The 11972-nt window shown below is 40.4% G+C and overlaps 1 protein-coding gene across 1 annotated transcript; it reads left to right on the top strand.

Moving 5' to 3' along the window:
* The first annotated feature begins 229 nt into the window (after nt 1–229).
* ttc14 (tetratricopeptide repeat domain 14) lies at nt 230–9678 on the top strand. Its single transcript, XM_034583708.1, has 12 exons — nt 230–240; nt 714–847; nt 1206–1405; nt 2455–2539; nt 3274–3403; nt 4075–4230; nt 4657–4728; nt 4842–4961; nt 5082–5204; nt 5676–5793; nt 7363–7469; nt 7693–9678. Exons 1-12 carry the CDS (start codon nt 230–232, stop codon nt 8642–8644), a joined length of 2208 nt encoding a protein of 735 aa, XP_034439599.1. The 3' UTR covers nt 8645–9678.
* The last annotated feature ends 2294 nt before the right edge of the window (nt 9679–11972 follow it).

Below are 11972 nucleotides of genomic sequence, written 5' to 3'. Positions count from 1 at the left end.
CAGATGATTTTTCCATCGTATTTTCATTCTTTGACTGGTTTTACAAGGAAAACAATATTGAATTAAGCTCGATTTGTGGTTTTAAAAACATAGTGAACCCTGCCGATACCATTTTAAAAGTATAAATCAGTATTGTACTTAGTTTCTTGATTCAAATATTAATAGTTTGATCTGTAAAATGCCTGAAAATAGTGAAAACGTCTGTTACAGTTTGCTGAAGTCTAAGGAGATGACTTCAGAGTTTTTTTCCCCCAATCAGGAAACCAAGGCTTAAACATTATACCATTTTCAGGAAATCACCACATTTGAGAAGCTTGAACCAATGAATATGAATAATATTTGCTTTGAAATTAAACGACTGACTGAAATGAAATCAATCTATTATCAAAATCCTTGTGATTACTTTTTTTCTTGACCAATCCATTGATCATTTCAGCTCTAGTCTTATTTTGAGGTCCTTTTCATTATTTGTTGGTACGGTTCTCGTCTCTGACTGTTTAGTGCAGCTCTAAAATTAACAGTGTGAAGTTTGAGGTCTGTAACCGAACATTAATTTCTCCAATGAAGTCATTCCAGACAGTGTGCAGTAACTCAGTGTTTTCTATTAAAGCTTTTAAAATACTGTTCACTTTTCTGGAATGAATTAGACAACGATTAGTTTGTCAAGTGATAATTCTTAGAGCCAATGATGAATGTTTCTGCTTTCTGTGCAGCAGGGGTGAGGAGCAGGACAACCCCCTTGTGGAGCAGTTCATTGCGAGAAAGGCTGACATCCTGTTCTGTCCGTCATGGAAGACCACCACTCCTCAGGAAGAGGAGCACGAGGAGCAGGAGGAGGAGGCTGCAGGTCGGTGCTGGTTCGACCTCACGTCTCAGGCCACATCTACACCAATGTGTCAGATCTTTAGAATACCATGTTGAAAAGAAGGCTCAGTCCTCTCCTGCTCTCTTTGTTCACCTGTACTGTTCAATACTGGTTTGTATTGCTCATCAGGGCTTCAACCAACAATTATTTTCATTATCAGTTTATCTTTATGTTGTTTTTTCTATAATAGAAGTCAGAAAATTATGAAAAATACCTGTTCTACGATTAAAGAGCTCAAAGTAATGTCTTCAAATGTCTTGTGTTGTTCAAACACTGATCATATCACTGTTTTCTTATTTCCTGCGTGTTTGATTTGTATTTCTCCCTGTGCTCTTCTCAGAGCCCTATGCCATCATGCCACCACTGGAGTTATTCATGGAGGTGTCGTACGAGGAGAGAAGATCCACGCTGTACAGAGACTTGGAAAAGGGAGACATTGTGGTGGGCAGGATCAACAACATAAGAGATTACGGCTTCTTTCTCACTCTGCTGTGCATTGCAGGAGGACTGAAGAGAGACATAGAAGACCTGGAGTTGTCGGTGAGTCAGAAAGCTAAACTAACAGAGTGTACATGACTCAGGTCATACATGTTCTCACACATTAAAAATGGCCTACTTCCACTTAGGGTGATGCCTCATATCATTAAATTAAAGAAAGAGAAAACTGGATCTGCCAGTTTATCTGGATCCGCCCCACAACAATTCTTGAGTAATGGATAAAAGATCTGTTCCAAAGGCTTTGGGTTCTTTCTGGTTCCACACCCTTCCCTTCCACCAAGTTTCAATAAAATTGGATCAGTAGTTCTGAGGTGATCCTGCTGACAGACAGACAGACAGCATTGGAAACGTAACCACTTTGGTGAATGTAATAAATAATGTTGGCCAGATCCAACTGTGTGGTTCTCTGGGTTTCTGATGGTTCCTGGTATTTACATCCTGAGTGATCAGAATCTCAAATGCATTCACACCTGAGATGGAGGCTGACACCAGGTCTGAACTGGGCCTGAGTGACTGCCATTGCTATTCCCCAGTGTGTTTTTTTTTTTTTAATGAACCACACGGGTTGAGATCTTATGCAAACAAACGTGTGAGAACTGACATTATTTGTACATCTCTGGGAGTGCTCCATTCCAGATGCTCAGCAGATCAGGTGGGAGCGGGAGGAATTCACAGAACTACATAAACCTGTCCAACTGCGTACCCTGGTTAAATGACACGTCTGGAATCCCAACCAAACCAGACAACCCAGAACAAAGAAGGAATGAGTTGGTTTGCTCAACATCAGTGATTGAATTGGTGTTAACTCTCAGTCTAACTATGAAAGATTCACAATGTGCTTCAGAACCTGGAAAACTAAAAACAGTGAAATTGATGCATTTTTGAATATTTGTAAAACCATCACATCCATGAGTTTTTCTAACTCGTTATGAAAACACAATGCAGTTCCCCCTAAAACCATTTCACTTTGAGATTCTCAAGTATTTGGTGTCATGGGTAAATGCTCATTAATCAGTTTGATTCCTCCTGCTCCCCTGACCTTTCTGGATTCTGTACGATTTTGAAAACGTGATTTTCCTCTCCACTTTTAGGCTCTGTGTCACATCAGAGAAATTCCCTCCACCGGCAACCACGATGATCCTCTGTCCTACTACCAGATTGGTGACTTCATCAGAGGTTAGTGTCTTGTTTGGCTTCGTCAGTTTAGTTTTTACACATAGATAGATAAAGTTGGCATTTGTTCCCTAAAGTTATTACTAGGCTCTGATCCTTAAAGTGACGGTTGTGGCTAACTGGCCCAATACTGATAGCCATAGCCACGCATACCTTCTGTAATTTCTTCCTGGTTTGCCTCTTGCTGGTGTTTAGTTGCAGACCATAGTTGTTAGTTCACACTGGGTCAACACACCAGCGTCTTTTTAAAACAGCATGGTGGGATATGACCCATCGTCAGTGTGTTACTGCCCTCTTGTGGCGTCATATATTAACACCCAAAAAATGAAACCATAAACACCAGTATAGGCTGCAACAAAGACTTGACTCAAACTGGTTTGTTTTTATAATGGGATGAGACCTTTTTTTGATCATGTAGTTTTTTTTAAGAAGGTATTTCATCACCAAAACAACGAATTTGTTGTCAGAAGGTGTTAGCTTGTTGCTATGCTTAAGCCTTGTTCAGACCAACATTAGCACAATGGTAAAAATACATACCCCGATGTTACACATTTGAAATACTTTCTCAGATTGCCCTCTCGAAATCCACCCATTAGTCGGAACTCCTTACATTTCACACGTAGAACAACATAACTTTATTTTGTCTGTGATTATTTAATGTTTTTCCTCAATCTTTATTGAGGACAGATGAAGTAAAACAAATCTCCTCCTAAGCTCTGTGCTTTGTTCTTCCCCAGCTGGAGTGAAAGACATTGACCGCTACCAGGAGAAAGTCACCATCTCCCTCCAACAGACGTCTCTGTTGCCCGGCTTGGGGCACGTCAAACTGGGGGTCATCACCCGAGAGGAGCTGCCCGTACACTACAGGTAACACGATAACATGATAATACAAACCACAAGAAAATGGGCAACACTGAAGAGACTTTGGCAAACTAACACAGAATGAAACACACAACGTGTAACTTAACAATATAATGTTTTAACAAGGAAGAAACAAGACCAGACAGATAAAATGAGGATCAAACGGTGGAACATGAGCAGAGAAAATGGAAAAATGCAAAAGATTAAATAATGTATATAAATATAGGAATAGTCAGTAAAATAAGAACCAATGCCAATCATTTGTAAAATCTTTCACAGGGATTTAAAAGAAGTTGTAGAAAAAACGTGGAACACAATTTCATTTAAAAATGTCATATCAAAGAAGTAATTCTATTTAAAATAAGATGTACGTGATTAGTCTGTTGATCACAGCAACAGCTTCACCCTGTTCACTTGATTCTCACTTTTTTAAATTGTAAATAGAACAATTCGATTTTTGGCTAACACTCTTTACTTTATTTGTTTACAGCTTGATGTGATTTTTGTGACTATAAAGGAAAATAAACAAACCTATCAAGCTTGCTACGGCTTGAATAACCATCATGTTTGTCTAATATCCTCATTTATTGTTCTGCACAGATCCTCTAGTGTTCTCAGTGTTCCCGCTCGAGCATGGGACTCTTCCACGTTGGTTCACTCTGAATCTTCTCTTTCAGTCGTAGTGTCCGTGCAGCCAGTGACTCCAGTGAGACGTACGAGTTTATTCTGAGGCGCTGCCATGGTTACCACAACCCCTCTGTAGTGGAATACCTGCTGGACAAGGTGCGAATCAGTGACACCCACCCACCGTCAATGATGAGAGGACTACAGAGGTAAATATGTCGACTGGCTTGACCTACTATTTTCCCAGAAGTTGATTCAGCTTTCATAATATGTTACGGTGTTTTTAGCAACAGGATTGATTGATTGATCAGTGGCTCACTTGATTTTATAATGACAACCCAGAACAAGGGAGGAATGAGTTGCTCAACATCAGTGATTGAATTGGTGTTAACTCTCAGTCTAACTATGAAAGATTCACAATGTGCTTCAGAACCTGGAAAACTAAAAACAGTGAAATTTATGCATTTTTGAATAATTGTAATATATACACAACCTCTGTTAGCCAAATTTCCACTTCAGGGATAATAAAGATCATCTGTCCTTCAGTCAGGTTCTCTTTGTAAAACCTTCAGTAACATTGAGAGGACTGATGTGAACGTCTTCGGAGTTCTTACCTGTGTCTCTTTTCTCCACAGTAAACTTTTCCAGGCGGAAGATTTTGCCTCTGCCATCAGGAAGAAACAGTCTGCATCCTGGGCCTTGAAGTGGTAACGCTAAACTTTTTTTCAATTTTGACTGCAGCTCATAGAAGGATTTCGCTCTCTTCTCCCTCTGGCTGCTTCTTAATGTGAGTGTTTACCTTTATGTTCTTTCTTTTCAGTGTACGTGCAGGTGTGGACCTCTTCAAACATGGCCGTCATGTGGAATCTATGAATGAATATAACAAGGCCTTGGAGATCGACACTAACAATGTAGAGGCTCTGGTGGCACGGGGAGCTCTGTGAGTTGATTCTTATTTTAATACAGGATATTTTACAGATTCTTATATTTACCAGGGTCTTTGTCATTTCTACTTTATCTGTTTACATTTGAAAAATAAATTGTTCCCATTGTTGCTCAGGTACGCTAACAAAGGCGGCATCATGAAGGCTATAACAGATTTTGAGAAGGCGCTGGAAAACTGTCCAGATCACCGCAACGCCAGGAAGTACCTCTGCCAGACGCTGGTGGAGAGAGGAAAACAGTAAGCACTTTATTTTGTGTATTGACCCTGTTAACAGTTCAGAGTGGTGACATCAGAAGTCAATAATGGTTTAATATACGGTTACTCAATATAGTTTTTGATAAACAAAACATGTCGGCGCTTTCTCCCAGCTTAATTAAACCTTTCCTCATCTGCACCTCCTAGTACATTTACAACATGAGCATCAGTGTTTCCACTTTCAAACTTCTTGCACTAGTGTACAGTTAAATTTATGTTTAGAAGACGGCTGAATACCTAAAGAGTTTGGACATTACCAGACTCGGGTGGAAAACTGAATTGACGTGACACAATGTGACAGAAATGCTGTTTAGGAACAGATGAGTCAGCATCAACTGGTGTGATTTGTTTTCAGACTAAAGATTAGGACAAGGTAGAGACGGGAGTGGCTCCAGGAATTTTGTTAATTATTTGTTACTGTAAATATACCTCAAAGTTTTATTGTGTGTGTAGGCTTGAAGAACAAGAGAAGCTAGTCACAGCGGAGGGACTGTACAGGAGAGCGTTGTCTCTGGATGACTCGAACCCTGAGGCACAAGAGGCCCTGCACAAGATCACAGACGCGATACAGGTGAGTGGGACCACCGCACTTGACGAGGGGTTTGGGGGAAGTTTGCAGGTATGCACGAAGTACATCGTATACCAGATGCTAACAACAGTGGGCATATCAGAGCTTGATGCTCTTTATTAAAATACAGTATAACAGATGATGTCAGAAAACAAATAAAGTAGTTGTTGAAGCAAATAAACAAACATTCCTTTGTTTTTTTCCACCCGATTCTTTGTGGGTTTTTTGGACGTTTCACAGTTTGGTGTGTCGATGGTGAACACCCAACACGCTAAAATCCAATACCGAGCAGTGGGAGAGCATCTGCATCCCACTGTATATGAAAACCTCAATCATTCTAACATCACCAGTGTGTGTGTACAAACTTTAAGAGCACTGTTGCAGTACAAGAAGCAACATTTCTAAATAAAAGTTGAATTTGGTTGAAATCAAAATACATTTGTTTTCCTATTCAAGTTATTTAGCCACTATCTAAACTCAATAAATGTTCGGGTTATGAGCAGCTCATCCATTTCTTATATCAAAGGGAATATTCTGTCTTTATACTGTCTGTCTAGAAGAATGGATTTGGGAAAATCGTCTGTATACGCCCAGACTTTCAGTGAAGGGATCTAATGAGAGAGCTGTCCATGGTGCTGAATCATGTCTGACTGCATTTACAATGGGATAAACCATAGTCTGTAAATAGAGATGGACGCCATGACGGCTCCACAAAGGTAAAACCAAAGTGTTTTGATCACCTCCTGGTGGCTGGCTGTGTCATAGGTCATAAGCCCCACCTCCTCCATGTTAACGGTCACCCAACACGTCAGATACGTTTTTCTCAAAGATGGTTTCTGTCATTTACGTTAGCTCTTATCACACTGATGTACTTGCTGCTGTTTGTAATACTGATGAAGTGTTTTGGTGTGTGTGTGTGTGTGTGCAACCCCGGAACTCTGCCCTTTGACCCTTCGACTGCCACGGCCTTGTCACCTGTCTCGTGTGGGGGGTGAATAAATCAATAACTGCACAATGACAACGACTTCTCTTCTGGACACTGGGCGTGCTGCCATGTCTGTGGTCCAACACGGTAACGTTGAAACCGTCTCTCTCTCTCTCTCTCTCTCTCTCTCTCTCTCTCTCTCTCTCTCTCTCTCTCTCTCTCTCTCTCTCTCTCTCTCACTCTCTCTCTCTCAATGGGGAACAAATGCTGTTTATTTTCCCTGCACATCTCTGCCCTCTGTCCTTCCATCCAACCGCCTGTCTGCCAACTTCCTTACTCCTGGAATCTAATCACTTTTCCTCTGGTAAATACGTGTGCATTCCTCCGTCATTCTGTCACCTGTGGTTTTTAATTGCGACGCTCTTCTGTCCTTCTTAAACTTTTGATTTTCCTTTTCCTCTCCACTTTCTTCTTGTGACGTAAATAACAAAATAAATAAACGAATGACCGAATGCCGTTTCTTTGGGGCCTCGGTTGCATGCTTTTGGGTCATGGTGTGTTTGTGTGTGTTTGATTGAATATGTCTGTGGGCTTTTGCGTGCCTTTGTTATGCCTTGCCTTGCCTTGCCTTGCTCGGTGACGTGAAGAAATCGATTCGCCTGCAAGAAGAAGCGCAGGCTAAGGAGCAGGTGAAAGATAAGAGCGGCCAGACCAGCGCTGAGAAATTGCGTAAGATCTTAAAAGAAGAGAAGAGGTGAGTTGGTTCTAATCTTTTAAAGGTACGGGAACGATCAATCACCACGTACCGGGTCGCTAGTTTTAATGTGATGTCATTCTGAAGCATTATTAACATGTTTTAAAACTTATTTTGTAGTTTCAAATGCTGGTAAGGCCATTCAATAATGTAATAATGTAAGTAATGTAAAATGCAGGCCATTGATCAGGATGAGAATATCAGTGGATTTATGTTCCCTCAGAATGAAGAAAAAGCGAAAGAGGTCTGCGTCTTCCTTGTCATCGTCCTCAGCTTCCTCCAGGAACTCCTCTGCTTCCTCATCTTCCTCCTCCTCCCGTAGGAGGTCCAAAAAGAAGAAAAAGAAGCGTAGGAGGTCTGAGCGTGGAAGTAAACGCCACCGTAGGATCTCCTCAAGGGGGAGCAGGGGGAGTGAGGAGGGTAAGAGTGAGAGAAATGGGGGGAAGGATGAGGATGAGGTGGAGTGGTATCCCGCACCTCCAAACACCTCCGCCACCTTTCTCAACAAGAAGGGAGGCCCGGGGTTTGGAGAGGGGGATGATGAGGAGGAGGTAGAGGAGAAGATCGGTGAAGAAAGAAGGATCTCTCAGCTTTATTCTTTGTCGGCAGCCTCAGATAACGAAGAGTCTGACTCCTCACGTAGAGAAACCAAGAGAAGGGAGAGCAAGGAGAGCAGGACGGGGAGAAGGAAAAGCAAAAGCCCAGAAAGAAAGGATAGACGGAGCAGAAGTAGCGAAAGGAGGGATAAATACAGGGAAAGAGAGAAGGAGGATAAAGGGAAAAACAGTGACTCCAAGAGGAGAAGTAGCTTAGATGAGAACAGGAAGCAGAAAGTGTCGTGCTCATCAGTGGACTCGGAGTATTCACGGAAATCTAGTTTCTCTGGTTCTGCCTCCAAACCCCTGGAGAACAGGTCAAAGAGGAACTCCGTCGATGGCAGTAGGTATGACAACAGAGGGAGGGAGGACATGAGCGAGGTAGAAGAAGTGAAAAGAGAGAAGGAACCTAGACAGGGGGGGGCGGATGGAGGATTGGGTAAAAGTGCTGGAAATCATAAGGAACAGAGAGGTGTGTCTGGGGAGAGCTCTAAGAAAGCCCTTCCCTCGAACCTCCTTGATATCTTCAGCCAGATTGCAAAGTTTGAGAAGGATAAAGGAGTCGGGCCCAAAAAATAACTTCAAAACAAAAGCCCAGAAAAGGCCAAAAACAAGTGTTAAAAAAAAGAAATGGATGTTTGTGCCATTAATTCAACTGAGAAACTGTCGATTGAATGTGACAAGTTGGTGTCAGTGGCAAAAGGAGTGAATCTGATTTGAAATGTGTTCTCTCTGGGGGATTTAAGGCCTGTAGTGAGCTGTAATTTTTGCTGGATAATAGTTGTCATAAAAAAATGTTCATCTGAAAAGATAAACAATTAATAAATAATTGGAAAAAAAAATCTCAAAATGTGAAAACCTCGTATTACTATTGTGAACGCTGATCATTAGTGAAAATTCATTCATTTCTACTTGATATATCATATTTAAAGATAACGTGACCAAATATGATTTAAGTATCAAAGACTACATATATTGAGTATTTAGTCAATATCATACATTAGCTGTGGTAATTTCCCACTTTACAAGCTGCTGCATTAGTTGTCCTGTATGTGTCACATCAGCTGCTACAGGCTTTAACATGTGTTGTTCTTTGTTTATCTCAAATTGAGACTTTTCTCTTAAAGGTTATATGTATGACATTTACTGCCACTAGATGTCGCTCTCTCACCAGCACTCATGTTCTCAGTTGACCAAAAACTGAGAACAGTTCAAACCAAACTTGCTAAAAAAGAACTCACACAAACTTACCTAAAACTACAGAAACCGTCTTTGAGTTAAATTAGTTTTGATGATCAGATCCCAACACTCAGTGGGAGGGTCACTTCGTTTTCTCGGGCACCATTTCTCCATGTTTTGAAATGGAGAATGAGTCTTGGCTGTGATATCAATGATCAGGATCTCAGATATATAACCTTTAAGAAGATTCTGCCTTGTGTCCATTTGTCTGTTCTTTCTGTAGCTTGTTAAATATCTTCCCAGACGACTTGACTGTTAGTTTCACTGTTCTTTTTTCAGCTTTATACAATACAGATGTTCCAGTTGTGTGCCAACACGTTTTCTCTTGTCGTGAAAAGAACTCGATGAATAAAGCGTTTACAATGTCAATACTACATGTTGTGATCCTTAAGTCTTTGTGTTTGAATGAAATGATGTTTTACATGAGGTTGATCGTTGACAGTTTTCTACAACTTTTGTTTTGTGAGGAGATTCACATGATGGAGTTTCTCTTACACTTATAACAGCGCTTTAATATTAGACTAATTTATTATTTGTTTTTTAAATTACTAATTTTAGAAATGCACTACATTGAAGAAAGAAACATTTTTCACAGCTCATTTGTAAAAATCAAAAGCAACACGTTTGAAAAAATGATCGTTTCCCTGAAACTGTTTATTATTATCAGTGCAAGTACTTAATAAACACTTGTTTTCCAGCTGAATATAAACAGACAAGAGGCTTCGGAGTTTTTCTTAGTGATGTGCAAGCTTCTCTAAACAAGGTCAGCGAATTCTATCCAACATTTATCAGCTGAAGAGTGTTTAGAGGCGAATGAAGAGGTTTTCTCCAGATTAAAGCAGAGTTTAAGACGACTCTCCTGTAACGAACATGCTCATCACAGAGAACAGCATTAGCACCATGAACTTTTATACCAACATTCATGGTCTCCAGAGGACTAAAACTAACTTTCTCAGTAGATATCTTTAAATTTTGGTACATTAACTGACTCAAAGGATTAATTAATTAATCCCCCAGACAAAACAAATACCTTCCTCACTCATGCTTCACTTTAATTGTGCAGAATAGCAAATATGAACATGCTAACATGTCATATTATCAGTATCATGGTGAACATTATACATCCACATGTTATGATGCATAAACTTTATTGTCCAATATCACATCTTGACATGAATCTTACTCATTTGCTTTAAACGCAAACTTCAGCTTTTCTACATTAACATCTTATTTTTTTTGCTAAATGTTAAAACATAAGATCTTGTCCGTGAACCTTTGATCCTCGATGTATCTTTCAATTTTGTTCACTTTTTAATATTATTCTTTATTATCTGTCAGTCTGAGGAAACATTGTCCAAAAGGTCCAACACATCTGTTTGTCTCTCATCCTTCAACTTAGCAAATTAAACCAAACGTGGCCTGGTGGCTTATTGGTGCTTTAAGCTACTTGGTGTCACACGTTTGATTTAATAACTGGACACACACACACACACACACACACACACACACACACACACACCAGTGGCAGTGCGACCAGCCGTGCGTTTCTCCCTGTTAAAGTAGCTTATACTTTAGGCTTAGCTCACAACCTTTCACTTTCCTCCTCAATCATTACTGGTCCCATCATCAGTGACGCAGCAGATCATGTTGCAGTCTATCTTGTTAGGGCAGATTAACCACTAATATACAGGCAGGAAAAAAGCCTCTTCATCTAATACTGTACACACACACACACACACACACACACTCCTGATCCTGTCCTCTGTCTCAGACGCCTGACATCTTAATCTGAATAAATTCTGACTCCAGGAGCCGCTCGCTCTGTGGGTCATCATTAGACCTTTAAAGAAGCACTGGAGGAATTTTTTTGGTCCTCAGCAAGATGCATCACTGAGCACAGGGATTATTCTGGAGCCATTATTCATCCTAAAAGAGACTCGTGTGAATTTCAGTCTGATTTTTGCAACACATTTTCATTTTATTTTTTTTTTTTTCATCCATGAATACAAAGTTTTATCTTCAGCCTTCGCACCTTGTCCAGTAAAATATTTAATTTTTAGATTTGAAAACCTATAGATTTATGTTTGACCCTGCATAAAGTACATGTTTAATGTCCATTAGAAGAGAAAGTCTGGTTTTACTCCTTCGTGGTACCTGAACAAAGACACATTTTTAAGTTTTCAAAAAGAGTCTTGATTTAAGAAAAATATACAAATCTGTGGTCGTAGAAATCTTCATACACATCTTATTCCTGCAGAGGTTTCTCCACCTTAGATGCTCAACACTCAGATTGACATTTCCTTTAATATACACAAGCTAATGCAGGTGTTTCATAGTTTCATCTTTGTAGTTTCATGGTTACGAGTATATTCACAAACCTGCAGAGAATATTTGCACAAAAAGCACATGTAACATGGAGGGTGGCGGCTGCGGCTGTAACGTTACACTTGGCTGACTGGTGGGATCAGGGCTGCGTGGGGCCAGGCCCTCGGTTGCAGGACTTGTTTATGACCCTGGCTGTTTGTTTCAGGGTTGTCATCATGATGGAGGTTCGATCAGACACCTTCCTCATGGTGTTTTAAGCTGGATAAGAATCTAAACATCTGTATTTTTGCACATTGTTGTATATTAGTGGGTCAGCCACTGCTCCAGATGTGTCCACGATAGA

The sequence above is a fragment of the Hippoglossus hippoglossus genome, chromosome 4, assembly GCF_009819705.1.
Source record: "Hippoglossus hippoglossus isolate fHipHip1 chromosome 4, fHipHip1.pri, whole genome shotgun sequence".
Classification (NCBI taxonomy): domain Eukaryota; kingdom Metazoa; phylum Chordata; class Actinopteri; order Pleuronectiformes; family Pleuronectidae; genus Hippoglossus; species Hippoglossus hippoglossus.
Note: the sequence above shows the minus strand (reverse complement) of the source record. Positions and strands in the feature narration are given on the sequence as shown.